The following is a 24,173-nucleotide window of genomic DNA, read 5'->3' on the forward strand; positions in this document are numbered from 1 at the left end:
TACTTGCCCACTTTTACACAGTCCTGACAGAAAACAACTCCTAACAGAGAACAACTCAATGCTGCACAAATAGGAACTTACCTGACATGAGAACTTTCCATTGAAATTCTTGGAAAAATTTTGATTTTTACTAACTGCATCCCATTTTCCCAAATTTCCCCATTTTCCAGTTGTCTGGAAGGAAAGGGCTTTTTATTTTTCCCCCAAGACTAGATGGACACTGCAAAAAGTTTACCTGCAACTGCCCTCAGCATTACCCACATAGATTTTAGACTGAAGTGCTCATATGTTCTATACCTAAACCAACCAAAAGATCACAAAGCAGAAACTTTGGAGAGTCAGCAGAAACTTTGGTCAGCACTAATACTCAAGTCCCATAGAGAGACTGATTTGATGGTACTCTGGTTAAACGCTACAAAGAAAAGCAGACAAGCAAACCCAGCGTGTTTAGGGTTGAATTCAGCTGAGAGGCTCTAAGCCATGTATGCAGCTGCATACATGATACACTCACATTTAGCATCCTAGGCCTGATTTACAAAAAGTATTCATGTTTTAGGATTTTTTAAAGGAAACAAATATTACAGTACAGGACACATCTGTATGTAAATTCCTGTTAAACCATGGTTGAAAGTTTTAAATCAACTGATCCTAAAAATTGCTTCTATTTAACAAACAAGAGCATCCCAGGTAAGCTGACTTAGTACCTCACATCCAATGAACCACTACCCAGAAAATGCAAGCATTCTCTTAATCAACTATCCTTCATTTGTTCTATGCAAAAATTCTGGCACTTTGCCATATATACACTTTTTTTCAGATGAACATTTCAGCTTTCTGTTGAATGGTATAAGGACATACTCATGTACGTTTGCAAAATTGAGCCTTTACACCTCTCTCCATTACAAAGAATGACCTATTATTTTGCTATCCAATTCCTAAGTATTAACAGACTTGTGAAAATTTGTCATATGGGAACTCTCAGATCTTTTTCCTGCTACGTTATTTGGAACACTTCATTATAGATAAGGCAGTAACATTCTTGGTTTTCAATCTGTGCTTAAAAAGGCATTTTGCCTAGTTAAAAACAGGGGTTTTTTTAATTATAGTTTTATTACAGATGTTACTAATAGAGGTGACTAAAATATTTATTCAAGTTGTCTTCTCATTTAAGTGCCCAATAATGGACTAATGCAACATTTAAAAAAACTTCAGAAAAAGAGCAGTTAGATGTTTAAATGTCTTGTATATAATGAAGAAGGACAGCAAAGTATTTCCCAAATTGCAGGCTGCAATGAACACACAGTGAGCAGCTTTGTTTGCAGTGGAAATGCTGCCCTAGTTAACAGTGAATAGTTCACTGTTGGCTTCCTCATAGCAAAAGAGAAAAAGGACAGGGTTTATACATGTGTTTCACATCCATTCTTGTTTTCACACTGAGATTTACTTTTATTCTCTACTGCTGGAAACCATAATATAAAGGTCACAACAACTTGTGAGCCTTAAGATCTTGGTAGGAAACAGGATGCCTTTAATCCATTACCACACAGCATATCATCAACAATAATTATTCCTAGAACCTCAAACTCCTTTCTCCATACTCCAGCTGCCAGAAGCACAGATTTAAGGTCATACCTTTTCACTCATTCTCCTCCTGGATGTTGCTGCATCCTCACCAAAACCAGCAAAACTCTAAATGCCTGTGTTGACTGGACCAGGAGAAGAGCTCGCTCCTGGTCCTACAAGAGAGGTCTTGTGCTCAGGGGTAACCCCACACAGTGCCCCAGGGCTCAGCTCTGAGCAGCAAGGCTGACCTGACACCCTTCCAAAGCAGCCTCCATCACTTGTCCAGTGCCTGCTCATTTTGGGTAAGAGCAGACCAGAAACAACCCAAAACCCAAAGGGAAAGCCACCGCCTGTCTGTGTGTAGTAAAACCACCTGGCTGATATCCTCTTCTTTCCAGGTTACAGCACCTCTGTACTGAAGTTCAGCTCTACTCCAACTGGACCGCTAGACTGGATTGTCCATGTTCTTACACTATTAGATCTCCTTTTGTGAAAATGGATATTATTTTTCCTTGCATTTGTAATCTTAAAAGGCTTACAATTTTTGAAAGTATCTTGTGTAGAAAAGCATTTCAGAGGATTTTATTAAAAAAATTTAAATAAATTCTCAGGCAGAAGAAGACTAATTTGCATGATACTTCTTAATGAAACACCAAAATACTGAGAAAATGCAATTACTTCAGAAAGTTAAGGAACAGCTTTACCATTTCCCCAACATTTTCTCAATTTTTTAAAAATGAAGTCTCATACATCAATTCAAACTTATAATTACAGATTGCTTATAATGGTAAGAAGTTCAGACACTTCTTACCTTTCCTTTTATTTCTGTATTACAAAGGAGGTGAAGACTGACTAAGATATAGCAAAAATACAAAACTTTCCAAAACTTAGGTTTGAAGCTTAAAGGGATCTAAATAAAGGGTTAAGGAAGGAACCAAAATAATTTGAAGTTCCACATGACTGCTGAAAATTATAACCATATCAGCCTACTTTTCTTTATTATTACAGTCCCTCATTCATATGTGTAACTTTTCAGCTTCATGGACATGAATTTCGTTATTCAGATTTCTCCACATTAATTTATCCTTTTCAATCATTTCTGTTAAAAAACATATCTTGTTACAGTGAGGTTGGGATGGTTTTTTAGCAAATGTTAATTTTAAAATCAAATACAAAAAAATCACTTTTAAGTACAATTTCTTCTTCAAAAGTATTTTATTCCTTCTGCTAAAATATATGGGAATGCATACACACAGAGATTTCTGTTTGTTGAAACCCAAGAGTCCCATACTGTGCCTGGGATGTGGTTGACTGAAATACACGTGGTGAGTGAGACATATCCAGAGCACGTCAGTGCTTGCATCAGACACTGACAGATTGCACAGGCAGCAGACTCACAAGGACCTTCCCTATATTTTACATAGGTGCAATCCTCCAATTTGACCCAGACAATATTTCTCAATGAAAAAGAGTACTAATTTTATTTTGGAAAAACCTTTTCAAAGCTACTTTTTGAAGATCTAACCTTATCATACTTCTATCACTGTTAATTTTCTGTTCCTCTTACTCCTTTTTACTGCTTTTTAACCCTCTGAAACACTAAGGGAGAATCATAGAATCATTTAGTGTTCGAAAAGACCTTAAAAATCATCAAGTTCAACTATAATCCTGAAACTGCCAAGCCCACTACAAACCATATCCCCGAGCACTATATCCACACGCCTTTTAAACACCTCCACGATGGTGACTCAATCACTTCCCTGGGCAGCCTGTTCCAACACTTGACAACCCTTTCCATGAAGAAATTTTTTCTAATATCCAATCTAAACCTCCCCTAACACAACGAGGTAATTTCTTCTCATCCTATCTCTTGTTACTTACGAGAAAAAACCAACTCCCACCTTGCTACAACCACCTTTCACGTAGTTGTAAAGGTCACCCCTCAGCCTCCTTTTCTCCAGACTAGACAACCCAAACTCCCTCAGTCACTCCTTATATAACTCTCTAGACCTTTCCCCAGCTCTGCTGCCCTTCTCTGGTCACGCTCCACCATCTCAATGTCTCTCTTGGAGTGAGGGGTCCAAAACTGATCCCAGTATTCGAGATGCAGCCTCACCAGTGCTGAGTACAGGACAATCATTGTCCTGGTCCTGCTGGCCACACCTGGCCACACTGCTGGCTCATGTTCATACATCTGTCAACCAAAATTTGTCATGACTTAGCATGACTGTGATAAAAGCGCAATCTTTGTCATGTCTGAAAATTGGTTATTTACTGGATCTGAAAATTTTTGGCTTATGTTTATTAAAGCCTTCAAATAATTTCTTTAAAATTCTTATCACAGTTTGTTGGATATAAGCCTAGGGGAGACCTCCTTCCTGCAGCCCCATAGAGTTCTGTGTCTCACTCATCAGTGAGACTACCTAGGCATAAAGAAACCTGTTGCTCTATACTAACGTTTTGTATTTGTTAAAAAAAACAAACTTACAAAGCTAAGAAAAAAACCCGAGACAGGTGCATATGTGAACAATATTGAGCTATATAATAGACAAAGTTAAATAGGCAGTAAACAACCAGTCAGCAAGAAATTGATACCACTGGAAAACTCACTGCAAGGTGAACTTTCATGCTATGGAGAAATCTTCCAAAGAACTCAAATGGGAAAGCTAGATGAATTACCAAGACAGAAGGGAGTAAAGATCCTCATGCTTCTAAAGAGCATAGTCCCAAGTCATTGTGAAAGTCAGCACAGATTGTAGTAGATTATGTTATCCTCAAAAGGATACTGTCAACTGGAGCGCAGAATACTGCACATCTTTCCCTTCAGGAAACCCACTGGCAATTTTACTTGTTTGCCTTTATGTTTTACTTTCCTTAAAAATAGTTTTCATTAGGTAGCTTTCTTATTATAGGCCTACATTTTTCTCAGTGCAAGATTAGTCTAAGAGCACCACTAAGCACAGGGAGTGAGCATTTTTAGCAGCATGGCTTACAGTAACCAAGATTAGATATTTTTTCCCCTCTGGTTAAGGAAATAAAGATCATAGTAACAAGGATTGAAAGAGTATGCCAAAATGTTGAGTACAGAAATAGAAGAAGCTAGTATTTCAAACTGACGTGAGAGTATTAAAAATAACAGAGAGAAAAAGAAATGAGAAGAAACTGTCTTTTCTGACCAGGTCACTTCAAATAGACATTTCATTGATACAGACTGTAGGAAGGATAACAGGCTTAATCCAAGATCTTGCAGTATGAATCCTTGCACTATATTGTCATGTGAATACCTCTCTTTCTCAGAAATTTTCAAAATCTATGTAGTAAAGAAAGCTTTAATGGAAAATTACACTGAAAATCACCTGACTTTCCTATTGAAGCTGTGTGGGTTATGTTCTCATGCATTTTTCATAACTGCAAAACAGCTTGTGAATGTCACACTTAACCATCACACTCCCAAGTCTAAGTTTTCAATAGACCCTTTTTTTTTAATTGCAGGATATTAAGCTTCAATATAAAACTATCATTTAGGGGAAAATATTATGTTCACATTGCCTCTGTGAATTATTGCAAATGAAAACTGAGCATCTATTTTGTTTTATACCTCAAAAAGAACAAATTCATTGCTGGAAAAACTTGAACATAAAAGGCTGACCAAGAGGCTTAACTGAGATGAAATCAAAAAGAATGAAAGATAATAATTATTTTTTAATAATTTTATATTTTTTTCTTTGACACAATGGTAAACCTTCTTTCACAAAATCATATGCAATTTTCACACTACTGGTTGCATCCAGTAACAGCTCAATTTGATCATACCTTGAAAGTTGGACTGTTTTCTAGGGCAATATTCAAGGAATACAAAGATGTTCAAGAATCCAAACCAAGCCTTAATATCAGCTCTCCCACTATCTGGTCCCATTCTCTTGCTTGCATCTTCCTAACTCTTTAACACACAGACATAAATTAAGAGCAACCTGCACAGAAGCAACCATAGAGCTTTCTGTGAAAGGGCTGGATTCAGTTTTTAAAGCTGTTCACTTATTCTCCAGGCTATTAGAGCACAGGAACTGGCTCAACTGCCACATTTTATCTGCCTTCTCATCTAGAGAGTATCCCTCAGGTTAACAATTATTAACGCTTCCTTTGTGCCAGTAAAGAAAAATCCATTCTCTATACTGAATTCTGAAATTATCTTACCTCAATAAAATATATCAACCAGGAGGGATGCAGTTACCCTACTAATTAACAGGTTCTTAAAACTGGAGAAGGTTGCATATACCTGAAGAGGAAGACAGGCAAGAATGGCACAGCAAGTGTTTAGGCAGACAAAAATGATGCGTAACCTTTGGATAAAATCCTGACATTAGTGTCTGTTTTAAAGTTAGATTTCTTACACAGCTGATTTACAACATGCTAATAGGATCAGCAGAATCATAAAAGGATTCCTGCATTTTGGTTGTACTTTTTGGAGGAAAGTTGCACATATCAGGACTGAAAATTAATACAAGTTACAGAAACAGAAAAGATGCTTCTCTCCCAAAAAGAGTAGAGTCAATGCAGTAAAGCATTGCTTATCCAATTATTTTTATTTGAATGGGTTTTTTACATTTATGTGAGTTAGCAGAAGGTTAGTGTTTTGCTTCATTTATTTTTTAAAAACTAACTGAAAGGTAGGACATATACCTCAGCATGACAGGTGAATTCATTGCCAAGGAACTTAAGCCACTCAAAGAGAATAAACTGATGCGTATCACTACTCAACTATATCTTGACCAGATGGCTAGCTTATAAAACTTGCAATATTCTATTTACATACTGTGCAAAAGGACTATTTTAGTGTATAAAGTGTGTACTCCGAATGCAACAAAACTTCACCTTGCACTGTAGAGAAATAAATAAGGTCGTGTGCCGAAAGAGCATGGATCTCAAATAAAACTTTCAGACAATTACAGTCAAAACCAGTGCAATTTTGGGAAGACTTGCATGTATTTGTTTCTCAATTGTGCTTTTTTTATTTTGTCCAGTTTATTTCGTAATTTTGCCTTTTCTTCAGTTAAGGAGAAAAAAAAAGCAACTTTTCTCCTCTTGTAGGCAAAAAAACTGAGAGATTTTTAGAAAGATAAGATATAGGCAGAGAGAGAGACAGACAGGTAAGTACAGTCAACTATAGCTACATGTGTATAATATATATATGTATATACACACACACGTATTGTGTTGGGATGGATCAGAGAAAACATTTGCCAAGCCTAATTCCCTTCTAACAGTGGCTGACAGGTGATGCACAGGTAGGCAAACACTTACTTCACTATCTCCAAGTTATCCACTGATGTGATGAAGGAGTAAGTCTGTTCTGCTGGAAAATTCATTCCATAACAGTATCCAATTTCAATCAGCTTAAGCAGTTTGGAAATCACTCTCATAGGTGTTTTCTTATGTTCAGACCAAGGGGAGAAGGTGGAAAGGTTTTAAGTGTAAAAATTATGTTTGTCTTATAAGAACAAACAAATGAAAAAAGGTGCTACTGCACTAATTAACCACACAGGATTTCTACCAGGTTGCAGCGAGTTCTGACATTAACTGAAGAAAATTACTTCATGTTCAAAAGCAAGAGATTTATTTTCCAAGAGACAATCTGTGGGCAGGAACATAGAGTTCCAGCTTCCCCAAAACTCTGTGTCTGTTTCATCTTTCTCATCACAAGGTGCAGAGTATTTCAAAGCTACGTAAACCACAAAATGGGGAACATGCCACCTGCGGAGTATTTGGTGATCTTCACCAAACACTGAAGCTGATACCTGCCAGAGAGGTGATAAAACTTCTGAAATTAATCAAAGCAGAAGTAACACCCCAGGGCATTATAAACAAGGTCTTTCAGGTAACATCTTGAAAAATGTTATTTCTGAGACAAAGGACTTTTACCTGAGCAGAAGCAGTGATATGGAGACTGCAAGCCTTAGCCATGCACCTTCTGTAAGACATCACTTCCCTATCTGATGGTTACAAAGGACTTTAGATGATGAAAGGGAAGAGAGTAAACTGAAGGCTATCTCTAATTCAGTTTCTCTACTAATCAAGCATGGAAAGTGTAAATTAAAGGTACCATACACCTATCAGAGTATCTTAAAATAAAGCTTAGAGAAAGTAGAGCCAAAACTGAAACACAATTCCACAACTGTAGTCAGCATGACCCAGAGAGCATAGCGTGCTCAAGAACATTTACAGAAACTGAAGTGCCCGTTCAGACTGGTATAACCTATACAAGAGGAAAACTTCCAGAGAATCAAGTATGAACTCAGTAAGGGAGAATGTGTAGCAGTCCTCTAACATGGAATAAAAAGAAGTAATGAACAGAAGAGGAAGTAGCAAGGACATCTGCTAGACAACATCATGGCTAGAAAAAAAAAAGGAAACCCCAAACCTTTTGTCAATTCAAGTATAATTCAAAACCACAGAATGATAAATTTCTGTAACTAATCACACAGGTATCACTCAATGAAATGTGCATCAGAACATCTACTGCCCAAGGCAAAGTATTCAGGCTCAGGAAATTAGCAGCTTGATCATATCTCTGCCTTGGATGGCTGAACTCAGGTCTGCTGGGCAGGACCAGGTGTGACCTGATCAGCAGAGGGCTAACACCACCTTTTTCTGTGAAATTCTGCTCTTCCCTCTTCATTGGCATGAACACTCCCATTATTCCAATGGTTACTCCTTGACAGGTACACTTTGGATCACTCCTTGTAAGAAAGAGTCAAAAATTACTAACAATGCCTCCAAGCAGAAGGAAGAACTGAGTTCACCGAACAGAGCTCTAAAAATCCGGGAGAATTACAGGAGGCTAAGAAACGAGAATTGTGTTTCAAGAAATTCCTATGCACCTCTTGTATCCAGCAAGTCTGTGTAAGTCAGCACAGACAAAAATGACCAAAAGCTTATGTATAGCTAGGGCTCTAATCAAGAGCGTACCAGTAGAGGAAGCAATAATATCATTTACATAAGAAAATAACGGGATCTTACGAGATTGTATGGATGCAGTAGAGTACCAGCCCTCTGGAAAAGAATAAGATGCTAAAAACACAGTTTCAAAAATATCTGGTAAAAAATTCTGGAAGCAAAGCAACTGAAATCCTTCAATTTTAACAGAAAAAGAAGTGCATAAAGCAGTAACAAAAATTATCAACAGTTTCCAAGAGGAACAGCAGAGATGAAGAGTGAGTTAATAACAAAAAAAACCTAAAGACTTTCCAAAACACATCATTTAAATCAATAGTTGTGGTGACAAACAATAATCAGGCATCACAGACAAGTAAACATGGTGCAAACCACTTCATCCATCCTTAATGATTTTAAAAGTTTTATGGTAAGAACTCCTTGTCATGGGCCGAGATTAAATACACTAGAGATATCTTTGGCAGCAGCTATAAAATGCCAGATGATGATGAAAAAGCAAATTTGTTTTTGCTACAGATGGTTACATTTTAAAATGTAACCTTTTCTAAAAAGGACAGTCCCCTGGAGGCATGACATCTTACCCGCTAAATTCACATGGGTTAAACACAGCTCATCTGCAGAAAATGAACCTCTGTCATTTCTTGTTAGAAGTCTGACAGGATTCAGTCAAACTTCTGTAGGGTGGACAGAAGATGTCCAGAAGATAGAGCAAAACAAAGAAAAGAAAGAAAAGAAAAAATAAGAGTCAATCAACCTTTTAAATTATTCCACGCCAAATAAGATTTGAAGTAGTACATCCGTTCTGCTTAGATCTGTAGTCTTCAACTCAAAGGTCACATTATTATGGATTTTTCTTGCCAAAGCATAACAGTAATAGTTTTTCAATAGTTTTGAAGGTCTTTTGGGGGAAATCTGTTCTGGGCATTATTCATGAAAGATATGACATTTTATTTATCTAGTTGCTTTCAAAATACTTGAGAATAAAACAATTATGATGTGTTACCAAACTCTTTTAGGTTGTTTTTTTCTCTCCTCTCTCTCTCAAGAGTTTCTGATATGGAAATAAATGTTATTTTTACTACTTGATTTTAAAAAGAGAATTTTAAAATGTAAACAAAATCTGATCCGTTTCTCTAAAACCAAAATCTAAAAATTAAAAATGCAGTTCACATGGTTTCCTAAACTTCATGGGAAAGAATTCTTCTTCACAAATAAGCAATCCTCTGCAAAATATGCAGCATAAACATTATAGCAGCTGCAATGCAATACCAGGATAAGGAGAGGAATATGCTTAGAAATCCCATAAGACATCCTAATTAATATCTGACAGGAATTTCATAATCTATTCTTTTTCAAGTTCTATTTTCTGATTCTATCATCTTAATGACACTACAAATATATATAGAAAATATCTTTAATAGCAGCCATGACCTTTTTGTTTTGTTTCCAACTAATCAGTTCCTTTTAAGCAAGAAAATATTTATCTGGTGCCCTTAATTCCACCATTTGGTACACACAGAGATATCAGGACTGTGCACTTACAGAGCTGGGGCTGGAGTGACGCCTGACTTTAGGTGATTCCTTCCCTGCAGATGAAGTTTTGAAGTTAATGCAAGCGTTGTTCTCTGAATGAACCCTCTTCACTTGATTAGTTGGTTTCTCAAATGGATCAAAACTACTCTGTGTCCTCTGAACCCGAACTTTTTTATCCTCAGGAATTGTATCCAGAGGTTTGATCACTGAATCCATTCCCTGGCAGTTCCGTGTAGACATCTTTGTGACACATATCTGAAAGACAAAACCAGCATTTGTTAACTCTAACAGGTTTAAAGTCCGTATCATTCCATGCATCAATAAGCATCAAAAAAAGCAGTGAAGTTCGTAAGCATTCATTTCCTATTTCTACATTAAAATTGCAAATAACACATGCATTTTACATAGGGAACACACACCACAGTCATAAATATAAAAAGTCTATCTTTGTACAATGCACTAAAAGATCCAGAAAAAGAAAGGCAAAAGAGGAACATACATAAAATTCAAGAATTTGTGTTTTCTTGTACAATGGCAACAATGCCACTTCAGTTCTCTCTCCAATCTAGCCACAGATATCCACAAGCAGTATTGATTTTCATTTGTTTAAAATTGGATGAGACTAAACTAAAATAAATGGTGGTAGTTTGTGTGTGCACTTCGGTACTGGCTTGCCAAAGATTCAATACTGGTATATTATTGTATTTTTAAATAATGCTTATACAGTGTTATTATTATTATCACCATATGTCTCAGAAAATCAAATCAGTAAATCAATTCCCAGGCACTGAAACGTGAGACTGCAGCTTAATGGCACACTAAAGCACAGAAGTTCAATTCTTTGTTACTGTGAAGTATGACTCTGCCAAGCTCTAAAGATTGCCACTTGCTGCTTGAGCTATCAAAATATGCTATGGCTAGTTCAAAAGAACTAAAGGAGCAGAACAGCAGGTTTAGAAACTCCAGTCATATACACTTCTGGTTTTAATTTTAATACACTCCAATATATATAACATTTTTTTAAATCACACGGTGAGGAGTTGTATTTGAGACCTCAGCTTCTGTTTCCACCCATAAGACACTTGACTTTTACTTGGAAAGAAAAGAAATAGTTTTAGCTTTCAGACTTTCATAGCTTTCAGTTATGAAGTGTGAAGCAAGACACAAAAGGTTCCTTAAATCATAAGCAAATCAAAGTAATCCACAATGTACTTTTTCCATTATATTTGCATGTATTTGAGGATAGACAGTGTTAATTTGCTGAAAACTGTTCACATACACACAATTAAAGAAGCATAATATTCTATTCAAGCACCCATAATCTAGAGCATTTTAAAAAACTTGCTGTCATAAAACACTTAACATGAAAAAAACAAAAAGAAATTATCATTAAATCAGGACTCTTCCCCCATAGCCCAAAGTGTCTCCAATACAAACTTCTCCAATCAATTATTCTTTGCCGTCTTGCCCAGAGGAATTTTGTGCCCTGAAATCAAATTTACTTCAACTTTTTATAGAAATATTGGGTGACTATACCTTGTGGTTTGTTTTTTTTATATACATTTTGAAGATCAACTGTAACAGTAGATCAAAGATTCCTTTTCTACATTAAAAATTTAAAGTATGTTTCCTGCACAGTGCCATCTGCCCAAATGATCATGCACCAGGTCAACTCTAATGAAGAACATCACTACTATTACAGACCGGGCTTTACAAGGGTTCAAATTTCTTCTCATTAAAGTGATTACTCCAAGACTAAAACTTCAGTAAGTTATAACCGAGAAAAGGAACAGCCCCCCTTCATTTTGAAAGATAATTCCTTCTCGGGTCAAAATTAAGACAATTATGTAATTTTGTACTTTTACTTCAGAGAGAAGTAATATATTACTTCAGAGAGAAAAGATAAAGAGCTTCTTCACAAAGAATTTTTAATTAGCCTTCTTGTAAAACTAATTGGCTTCTTTCCCCTAAACCAACTTATATGCACAGACATGCATTCACATACTTTCCACTGTCCTCTCCAGATCCATGTTCTTGCAATGCTTGCTACCAAGAAAGATGTTTTAACATAATGTAAATTGAAATTACTATTAATATAGCAGTACTTCCACGTTACTTAATCAACATGGATGCAAATAAATCAGCCTATGAAATTCTATGATCTAGAAAACAGGAGATATGGGAAAAAAGTTCAAAAGCTGTACTTGTCTTCCTTTTGAGTTAACAAGACCACCTGTAGCTGATTAAGATTTTTTGAGTACACAACTACAAATACGCTGTAGATAATAATGACATGAATGCTGCTTCTAGTTTCTTTTTCCACTGGAAAATCTCCGTGTCTACCTCTAATGTGGGCCATGTAACCATTGCATTAAAAAGAAGCAAGATATTTGTTTCTATTGATTGTCTACTGGAAGCAGTAATACTTTAGATATTGAAGTGAGACACTTTAACCTTCAGGTCACTTGACTGAATCTGGAGTAGGATAAAAATCCTCACTACCATCATATAATAGCCAACTTCCAACTAGCAAATTACTAAAACCAAGATGTACACCAACCACCCCCCACTCAGAAGTCAAACACCTCAGTGGATGTACCGGCTGGACACCAGCATCACCTGTGGAAAAGACTGAGGACAGCAGGGAAATGTAAAAGCAGGGTCTGCTCACCACCCTCCTCTGCCTGCTCTGCAACTACAGAGTTGGCAAAGAGTTTCATTCACCACTTCTCTCTCACCAATATTAATAGTTCCCTAGCAGAAATAAAACATTCTCTCCAAGTGACTGCTGACGAAAGTGCAGGGTTTAAGTCCATAAAGCTAAGCTTATGCTGTTGTTGAAGGGTACACATTTCCAAATTGTCTACCCTGCCTACAAAACACTGAAGAGAAACAGTATTTAAGCAGTTGTTTTACATTCTGCCATTGATACGCCAAGTCCAACTTTGTGGTGAAATTCTTCTTCAGTGAAATCCGAAAGGAGCAGTTCTAAAAGGTCAGCACTGAGTACTGGCTATAACCTCAGAATTACACAGCTTAAGGACACATTAATTTCAGGTTTCCCTCCATCAGCAAGACCACAATAGAATTCCTTTTGCCTCTGGGCAGTGGGCGCTCCTGTGCTCCAGCTAACAGTACAACTTATTCTGTAGTGATTTATCATGCAAAAAAGCAACAGTGGGATGAAAAGAACTGAAGTATAACGTATTTTGGAGAGCTTACTGTGCAAACAAATGATCATGGGTTTCACCAGTTTGACCACACCACTTCTAGGAACAGTATGACTTTGATTAATTTTTTTCTTTAACACTCATTCAGCCTTTCAAATATCATTTTTCCATTGTACTGCATAGCAAAAATGATTCTTAGAAATTTCAGGCTCTTAAATGATATGTACAAATACCTAGTTAGACCTGTAAACCACTGTCTACCATAGCTCATTGCTGATAGATAAGAGAAGCCTAACACACCTTCTTATTTCCAGCTTTCCTTTTGTGTAAGAGAGTTAAGGACCATTTTCCACTTAAAAGCATAGCATGTGTCATAAAGAATACAGATGCATTTTCAGCCTCTTTTAGATGCTCCTGTGTGACCCTGTGGGCTTTCCCTCTAAGTCCATTTTCCCTGTAAGACAGGATTTTCTTTTGACCTCATTTCAATTGTTCTATATACATAAGTCGAAGGTTCTGCAGAGCGGGCACTGCACTTTTACTAACCCTTTTTTTACACACAGAACAACCCTTGTGCATCTTGTGAAGACAACAATCTAGAAAGAACTGGAAACTATCTTTTGCCAGTGCAGCCTCAAAACCAGATGATTTTGTTGAATATTTGCTTTAGCTACAGTCACCAGAATAAAAAACAAACCTAAAGAAGCTAATCAAGCCATTACATATAGGAAGTCAATCTATTTGATTCATTACCCCTTCTTGCCCTTGATCTATAAATCTATGTAATGCTGTACTTAAAACAGTGGAGCCCAGACACTCATTGAGATGCTATAAATGCCACCACAGTCAAAACCTGGTGCTACATGAAGATGTGATCAATGGCACCTTAACTATTACAAGTTCTAACCTTGTAGAGAAAATACAAGTAACATCTTGGTTCATCATGCATGAGATGACAATTATGTTTTATAAAATGCAATCAAGAGGAAGAAAGAAACTTTTCAGTATGAATATGCTATGCATTAAAAAAAACCTCTGTCTAGAAAATAGCGTGAATCATTAACCAGTTTTAATTGTCATTTCCTTAAAACAAGTCATCATACAAGTGAACATTAAGGTATGTCAACACTTGAAGTGATTCTTTCCTCTTCACGAACTGCCATGATTTTGTGCTTCTCCCACCACGAACTACATTCAAAGCATAATTGTCTAAGGTGTAATCTATTTTCAAATCTATTTGGTTTTTAAAGGTAGTGCAATGAAACCACAGTTATCACTTTCACATGAGGTATTTTAGCCAGCAGATCTCATAATTACAGGGAATAGAGGTATGGGATCTTCATTTATGCTTTCACTCTTCTTTACAGGAAACAGTATTTAAAAATAGGCCAACCAACTTAATACACTTAACAACTACAGATTATTACAGGTATTAACAGGGAATATGCAAAAAAACCCTGTATCAGGTATGGATTGTTGAGCAAACATTACTATCCTTCCAAACCTTGTATCAGACAGAAGAGGCTCAAGGAAGTCACTTGACAGTTCACCACCTCTGACTTTGGGTTCATTAGGTGGCCCCAGACATGAAACATAAGAAAGGAAACAACTGCTTTGTGCCACTTAAGTTCCCACCTGGCAGGAATCTCAGTACTTCAGAGAAGCGTGATGAAAAAACGATGTTGGCAAAAACAGTGAGAGAGGGGCAGAGAGAAGGGGCAGATGATATAAAAAAAATTAATATATTTCCTGAAAGGAAGAGAAGGTAAGACAAAACAATTGCAATGAAACGAATGGTATTCACACCAGAGAACTTCACTTGTAGGACATTCACACCCAAAGTCTCTGCTTTGGTTCCATGATGAAAATCCTGAAAAAACCAAACTTCACTCCAACATCAACATCCCTTTAAAGAGTCTTGCTCTTCTACACAAAGAACAGCAGGGTCCTACAGAAACTCATTTTTTGTGTTTGAAGTTAGTCTTTGGAAAAGCACTTCCAAAGCAGCACTTGGAAACTGTCCAGGGACTTGGTGTCTTGTGGGAAAGGATTGGATCTGGAAAATAGCAATGACTGTTCCTACCCAGTGAGGCAACAGTATTAGTAGTTCAGAGTCCCTGACCTCAGCCTTGGAAAAAAAAGATCCTTGTCAGTCCACATGTGGTTCAAGCACCTGTCCAGGAACACGCTGCATCCTGAACATGACATTTCTCACATCGGATCATTAATGACAATACATAACTGTATTTCCCCAAGTTGTTCCACATTCTGCTGCCAAACAATATACATTTTCCAAACTCTGATGACTGAAATAAACCTACTTTTAAAATTCCACCACAACTATTTATTCAGGTTCAATTAAAACATAAGACAAAAAGAGACATGATGAGACAGAAGTAATTTGGCCACTTAAAACTGACAGCACAAACAGCCACTTTGCAGCTGCCTGAAGAGTTCTCATCTACTTTGGAAAGAAATAGTCAAAGGGAGATTTATCTATAAAATTAGAATATTCATGTCAATTCCAATAACTACTTGAGCTACTACAGATTCTTAAAATGTAAAGCAAAATAAAATGCAGCACCACAGAAGTTAGTGCAGCTTGATATTAAAAGTTATTTTAGTGTTTCTCAGTGTGTTTTTTATTTATTTAAAGTAAAAGAGCCAGAACATTAAAGAAAGAGCACTTCAAAATTCCTAATCTTACAACCACAAAAAAGCACAACATAGTTTATACCTTGCATCTTTCTTAGTTGCTGATCAGAATCAAAAGATAATGTATGACAGATAACAACACGGCTTTGGACAGCCTTTCTTCCCTGTTCCTCCTGCCCAGTCTCACATTTAATTTCAGAAGATCCCAAGGCTGCTCTAGGATAAACAGACTTAGTCATCATTACATCACTACGGATCACTGAGCTACAGTTTCTTACAGCCCCCATCCTAACATCATGGTATTTATCATGTATGGCCAGTCTTCGCGAACGAAGATTTGGGAAGGGTCTTTGCCCTTCGAGCCTGCGCAGTGGATTTTTTTAGGTGAGACACAGCGTGCGCTGAGCTGAGCCCACCCTTTAATCCTAAGGTTCATCTGCCGGGGCCGAGCAAGCTTGGACGGTGGCAGTGAGGTCCTCAGGACGTAGGTTTGTTTAGAGTGACCTTCTCTTAGATGGATGGCCTTACAGGGCTAACGAGCTCCATCTGCCCGGGGGACTCCTCTGACCGGGACCCGAACCCGGGCCGCGGCGGTGAAAGCGCCGCATCCTAACCACTAGACCACCAGAGGGCCCCAGGTATTTATCATATCTCAACACATAATGTCTGCATTTAGCCAATTTTTTCCCATAAAGACTACTGCTGACACTAAGAGAACAAAATCACAAGAAGTACATTTTTGCTCCATGTGTAAAGTCCATAATAAGCCTCATTAAATAAATAAAAATCAGTATAACCATTCATGGAACTATTTCTAAATAAAGATGCCTCTTTGAATCACCTTTTATCTCATCTCAAGCAATATTCCTTAATCTGCATTTGGGATTAATCTGAAAATAATAAATGGTGTATCAGATTTAGTTATTGTGATACAGTTTCAATGTAAGATTTTTTTCACTTCATCACTGTCAGCAAAATCGAAAGGTCCCAAACAAATAGGATTCTTAGAATTAAAGGTTGCTGGACTATTTCCTTACTATTTAAAGTAATATAGCATTGAAAGAGTGAGACTGATCAGTTAAAACATGTAATTAATTTATAGACCTTATGGTTCATGAATTATAAAACAGTCATGAATGACCCCCGAATTAATCACCTGTTCCGGTACTTAGTAAAAGATAGGCTGTCCCATATCAGTGGAGTTCATTCATATGAATAAAGATATCCTCAGTAAAAAAGAACAATCAATTCTGGCAGAAAAGGCCAGACATCCTACCACACACAGAAAGAAAAATGTTTAAAATGCTGGTATACCATGAAGACATACTGTTCTGAAGCTTATCACATCTTTCGGGAAGACGCATTATACTTGGGGTTTAATTCCCACATTTAACATACCACACATGCTTACTTCAGTTGTCCAATACCTATGGACTTACGTAAAATATCAAAAAATTGCCAACCATCTACTATTCTCTATTGGTCATTGCCACTGTGTATATATTGGAAAAGGGTGACTGGTTGGGTAAATATCAGAGTGAACATTGAAAATTTCTACTGAAAAATCAGAAGAAAATATCAGAATTGCTCCCATTTGCACCATTCCAGGAGACATAGTATGAAAGGACTAGATATAAGGAAATGTAAGATCTAGCATGCACTAGGAAAAAAAAAATGAAAACATTATTGAGTGACTTGAGGCAAAGAAGTCACTTAAGCTTTCAACAATTCCATCTTTCTGTTCGCAATAATGATCCTGCCCCTATCACAAGCAGAAACCAGGAGAACTAATTAAGTTTGTAAAGCACTTGGGCTTTTTTAAGTGAAATGTTATGAAGATATAGATTATAATTTGTAGAGCCAAAGCCCGTTGGAAGGTAGTGCAACAATCTCATTATTACAGAGAATAAGACTTGCATTTAGCTGAGAGATGTATGAAGAAAAAAACATATATAGTGAAGTGACTACTGATTCAACAGCTGAATTGCTGAGAGCACAAGTCTGTCATTAATTTTCACTGGAAAAATCCTATCTCGATATGAGGTTTTATTACCATTTATAAGCATGTTATTTTTTATCATCCTTTGGTACCATGGCAAATGAGAACTACACAAGTCATCTGCAGATTCTGGCATCCCAGGAATTTGACATTTGTTACTTATAAAACACAGTTTGGAAATGGTCCATAGTACGATAAGCAGCTTTGTTCAAAATAAAAATGCAGCTATCTGGAGATTCATTCTCTTTGCAGAACAAAGCAGTAGGGATGCTCTTTCTTGTTATAAACATAAGTCTTGTCTGCTTCCTCTTGGCCCAGCTGGTCGCACTCTCCATCATCCCCAGGACAGGGTCACCCTGCTACACCCACAAGCAGAGACATGAACAGGTTGAGGAGAGAGCTCAGTTGGTGAGAAAGCTACAATGCAGGAAAAGATCTATGAAGAACAAGAGGTGAGACAAGGGAGCAAATGAAATTGTGAAAGGGGAAGTAGAGCATGTAATGCTACACGACATCACCAGCCAGCTCATACCAGAGCTACCAGTGCAATCAGGCCCAAATTTGACAGAGGTCCTGGAACACACTCACCCTTCCCCGTAATCACCTACACCAGCCCTTTGGTTGAATACTTGATGGGCACAGCTAAAAGAAGCAGAAAGAAAACTTGAGTAAGATAGGGGGAAAAAAACAGAGAGGAGGGGTAGAAGGGATGGAAAGAAGATGCAAGGAAAGAAAAGGTTGTACAAGAAGTCATTGCTTTTCCTGTCCTGATGGCCTGTCGTTTCTCTCTGGTAACCTCCAGGGGTAACAGGCTCAACTGTGCCCCAGAACTATAATTCATATTCTCGTGTAATATTTGTTTAACTTTATTTGGATGAAGAGATTGCTAGCAATGCTAGCTATGAACTAGTAAAAGCAACTGAAAACAGAGCTTGGAGACTGAAAATGGTATCCAGGGATATGGTATGCCCCTTGCTGTACCTAGCACAAACTTACTCATACATCTCCCACAGCCCATCTCAAAGGCACACTCTCCAAAATGGTCGTTTTATTTCTGAAGTCGAAGCTGATGTTAAACCAACTGTCTTTGTCATATGGAAGAAGGCAAATATAAAAAGGTCACTGAAGTGCCAGATGGAAGAATTTTTGAACTAGAAGCTCTGACACTAATTCTCTGTGTTTGTCTGAAACACTGAATTCAATGAGCAGATTAAATGTTTGTGCTGAATTGTCAAATGAAAAATAACTCACTCTCACAGAAAGGCCAACTGATCAGGCCTGAGGTAGGACTACCAAGATCATACAAACCTAAATGAAGTTCAAACACTTGTATCAAAAAATAATGTTTTATACTAGAAGTTATTATGTACAGTGTTTACATAGCCCTTTCCTGTCACCACCACTAACCCACCAAGAGCTGCAATACAGCATATATTTATTCTGCTAACTTGATACCTAAATATTAGCATAACTACTGAATCAAGCACAATCCTGAAGTCAGAAATTATTGTACATGATTTTATGCCCCTTCAACATGTCAAGGCAGAGCTGAGCACTTCTAAAATTAAATTTTTTTCTGTTCATAGCACAGCTTAACTTCAGAAAAGTGAGTTTTCTGTCCATTAAAGTTGATATTCCTCTCCTCACAGGGAAGAAAGGCCCAGTTTTGAAGAGAACCTGGATTAGACTTTACATCTATAAAAACCTACACATGTCCTCAAAGCAAAACCCTGTTCTGTGACAACAGACGTCAGGAGGAGTCACCTAAGGACAGGGTCTCAGAAAAAGGTCACATCGAAGTCCTGACAGTGTGTAATGTTCATGAAAAGAGACAGAAATTCAACGGAGCTGATCTAAAGGGGCGTTTTGCTCTATTTCTGTACTGATGCCCCAAAAGGCAATAGCTGTGTTAGTAATAAAGCCTGGCAAATAAATTCTTCCTTTTACTTCAGCAATGCTCACATTTGCTACAGTAGCATGTAATGTAATATGCCATGCAAGCTTTTCCTGAAATTGCAACCGGGCTGCTGCTTCCATTAAACTGTTTCCAGACTTGCTGTGTTCAAAAGCAGGAGGTTTACTCGTCCAGTAAACCAAACAGGAGGGTACAGTAGGGGATCAGCAGAGATGTCAGTGTGGGAGAGGCAGCTTCCAGTGCCAAGCAAGAGCCAAGGACGCCTTGGTAACCAGCAGAGCGGTGGAGAAAGTGTCTGAACATAAACATTCTCCCATGAAATTGTGACAGGTGGTTTCTATACTCTTTTACTTAGTTACCCATTTGTAGCTGTTGTCTATCCTCCTCTGTAACCATATGAACAGCATTTAAAAATAAAGCTTAAAAAAATATTTCAATCCCTTTCCCATATCAGCCTCCTGCTCCAACAGATGGCTACATGTGCCAGTGCAAGTTTATACAGTTTTCTTTCCATAAGTGCAGTATTAGTAGTTTTGTGCAAACAGTATATTAAGTCTTTCTGGGTTTACAGGTTTATAATTTTATTCTATCACTCCCCCGATCATGAAGTTATCAAAGTTGTATCCATAAATGCAATAAGTCTTCCCACTGCCATGTTAAGTGTGAGAAATCTTGAGAGACTTGACAACAAAATGCCTATTCTTGCTGGATTCTGAGACTGCCAGTAAGGTTTTTCAGAAAATAAATTGTAAACAATTCCATGCCTTGAAAAGAGGTTCTACTTAGTTCTTTTAGACTCCTTTACCTACCCCTAGCAAGTCTCTTTATTCTTTCACAGTTATCACCAAGTACCTCTGATCCAAATAAAAATAAAAATTGTCCTCTAACAAGAAGGGAACAAAAATACTGCTGTTGGTCAGATCTGGTCATGGAACTGACAGTATGAGACTTAAGCCCAACTACTCAAGATCTTTCACAGTACGCTTTTCACATATATGCTGAAGAGCACTTTTCTAATAAAAAGAAAGGAGGAAGGAGACAGATCATGTAATCATTTTTGTGAAATATATGCATTTGCTGGTGGAGAAGTTTTACAACCATCTTCAGTCTGATATGATGACAACCCTCATTGCACTGAAGCAGCATGCTGTATGGTCCTTTACAAATCAATGGTAGGCTCACATTATCTTCAGCAGATGCTCTAAAAGTGCATTGCAAAAAATAATTCAAGACTAGAATGATAAATTAGTTTGGCTATTCTTCCTTCAGACCATTTCTGTAATGTGAAAAAAAATACACAAAAATCTATTTCATTGTCTTCCCTGTTTTCTGCGTTTGTCTTCTTTCCTTGCTTTCTTCTTTTTTTACGATCTTTAGAAAAAGCCAGAGGAAAAACTAGGTAATGAAAGTTGTTTGTTTCATTCTGCTAATGCATTTCAAAGTTTCATTCTAGCACCAAGAAAGAAATCCCTCCTGCTCTTAGGTGCTTCATCCCTGAGGTTAACAACCCTACAGCTTGAGAAATGCAGCTTCCAATGCAGATCAATGTCACAAGGAAAGACAAGCTCTCTTAAGTGTTTCTAGATCTGCTCCCTTACATATTATCTTCCAAACCACTGAATTTGACAAAGTATCCTCTGTCAAATCAGCACAGTGTAAAGGAGTAGGCAGAAAAAGAGCTTCAAGTTTTCATTATTCACTTGTGCAAGTAATCTCCAGACATGTGAATAACCCATATTCCAACACAATCTCCCAGAAATTTTAATAACAGGCATCTATGACTTTTCTTCCATTGCTTTCTTCCATGGAAGTTTGAGAGTTCAGAAGAGGATGACAAGCCCAGTTTCACAAACAATTAAATGAAAAATCCTCCTCCGTGTTTGGATCTCATGCACACCTGACTTTTTTTTTTTAACTTGTTCCTTCTTTTTTCCCCCCCTTTCAGACAAATGCCTTGGTTACAGAATTCTATAAAACTTGAATGAAAAGTCTCAAAGGAATTTTCTAGCAGCTACTGCAGGTTTGTCAGACTTGCAGCAGCACAATCACTTTCAAAGCAAAAAGGTGTACAGAAGCATAATGAAACTTGTTTCTCAGTGCATATGCGCTATGCTCACAAACATACTATGTCCCACAATTCAGAATTGAGTCAGCTGGCATAATGAAAATTACAGCATCTAAAGTTATTCAGAATATGAGGAACACTCCAGTATATCTTTTCTTACAAAGACATCTAAAACTTAAAATGGAGAGGTTTCAAACTGATAGTGAGAAGAGCTCATTATAAGAAAAACTGCAATTTTATAAGAAAAATTCTATGAATAGCACAGAGATAATACTCAATTTTTTAAAAAATTATGTATTTCAACAGAGAAGTGAAAATCACCGCTGCTACTTTGATGTGTTCAAGCCAAATAAATATGTGCTGTAGTAGACTTATGACTATGCTCACATCAATCTAAAGAAAAAGCTGTAACAGTACAAAACAGCCAAACCTTCTGCAGTTGGTGGCAATTTGCACCTCCAAAGCTGTGAGTTCATCATGAATCACTTTCAACAAGCAACAAATCCTAAGAATCAAATTGGTCAAAAATCACAGCTATCATTAGAACATCAGTGAGAAGTCCTCCATCCTTCCAGTATATAAAGTTTCTCATGAAAAAACTTTCACAAAACTGAGACTGATTGCAGATATTTTGCCTGGTTTTCCCTGCATAGCTGCCTACCAGCAGTACAATCACATTTTATGATTATATAATTTTATCTATCTGGACTACTTTGCCAAATACAGGGAATTCCTTGCCAACTTGAAAGTTAGGGGGTGGTTCCACCACTTTCCCAGGCAGCAGCAAAACCAACCACTCCATCATTAAACTGTAGAACTTTTCAAGACAACTCTTCTGCATGACATAATACAATATTTCTATAGCCAACATTTATCGACAGAACCCATTTGTTCATTAAAACTCCCACTATTTACAGGGAAGTCTGGGCAAACATATTTTACACATATTCTCTAACTGTTTAATTACACTTTCTTTGCACTTACACGAAGATTTAATAAAATGGAAGAGGACATATTCAAATGCACTAAGCTTGTAGACTGAAAGTATCAGAAATGAAGTAAGTGAAGCTGAGCTTTCACAATATATAAATAGACATTATGCCTTTCATTTCCTCACCACTCTCTTGGCAACATTCAGTATTTTCCTTTTCAGGTAAGTTGTATAGAATTTAATATTAAATTTAAAACATCCGACACAGCAAAACTGAAATATAACTGACATAAATTCTATTCAATTGCCAGGACAGAATGATAAAGACTGAGTCAAAAGCTTGCTGATATGATGTTTGTTACAAACTTAGATTATTTTATATTTATTTATTGTGTAACTGAAGTTTATCAAGTTATTTTTCAATCAGAAGTCGCAACAGATCTTCTAGTCAGCAGGATGAGATAGCAAGTTGTACTCTAGGATTAACTTACACAAATTCCAACAATAAATTCTAAAAATTTTTGCAAAATAAAATAAGAATCTCCACCCAAACTTTTCACAGCATTTCTGACTAGCACATCAACACAGACTAAAACAATTAACAAATAAAACTGTGTGCCTCTGCGTCCTCTGCAGGCCAGTCCAGACCTGATACAGGAACTTCAGAGAAGCCCATCCACCCAGGAATATGATAAACAGCAACAAAGAGAAAGCATGGAAGTTACTTCTACAGAGGCAAAATTATGTGTTTATGGGGTTGATTCAAAAATCTTATAACACAAAATCACCCCCCTGAATTCATCAGTACTACATTAAATTACTATTTCACTACTTGCTTTTTGCTGAACTGCTAAATCCAGAAATATATATAAGCTTTTATTAGAGAGTCTAACAGAGGATATCAGTGAAAAATATGCCACATGTGAAAGAGATGCATATGATCAATAATTCTGACAATACACTATACACTTATCTTAAAAGAAAAAGTGATCACAGAAAGGTATTTACTGAACTATACCAAAGCCCAGAAGTCACCATGTAGGTGGAAGAAGCACTTAATGACTGATGGAGTTGCAACTGGGAGAAGTTGTCCTGACACTAACATTATGACAGCAGTATTAATAAAAATAAAGGCCTTAAGATTCTGTTTCTTAACTAACCATCAGTACATCCATGTACCTTCCAAAGTACCAAAAGAAATATCTAATCAGAGATTCCGGAAGCCAGTATGGACCTACCTAAGTGAACTCAAGTTCAGAAAATAGTAATTAACCTGTTCTTCCCAAACTAAGAGCACCAGTTACACTTTTCTCTAGTTCAGAAACAGGTTTTGGAGAACTGGTATTGCACAGACTCTCTGTTGTTTCAGTTAATATTTGCTAGGATATTCC

At 37.1% G+C, this 24,173-nt stretch overlaps 1 protein-coding gene across 3 annotated transcripts in view; it reads right to left on the minus strand.

Moving 5' to 3' along the window:
- CDK14 (cyclin dependent kinase 14) overlaps positions 1-24,173 on the minus strand; it is a 311,313-nt gene that overhangs the window by 217,394 nt on the left and 69,746 nt on the right. For all 3 annotated transcript variants that reach the window (XR_004359107.1, XM_032699286.1, XM_032699277.1), the window contains one exon: positions 10,057-10,302. Coding sequence is in view for 2 of the 3 variants with exons in the window: in XM_032699286.1 (XP_032555177.1) it covers positions 10,057-10,302 (246 nt within the window). In the remaining variant the exon portion in view is untranslated. The remainder of the gene's footprint in view (positions 1-10,056; positions 10,303-24,173) is intronic.

Source organism: Chiroxiphia lanceolata, chromosome 1 (genome assembly GCF_009829145.1).
Source record: "Chiroxiphia lanceolata isolate bChiLan1 chromosome 1, bChiLan1.pri, whole genome shotgun sequence".
NCBI lineage: Eukaryota > Metazoa > Chordata > Aves > Passeriformes > Pipridae > Chiroxiphia > Chiroxiphia lanceolata.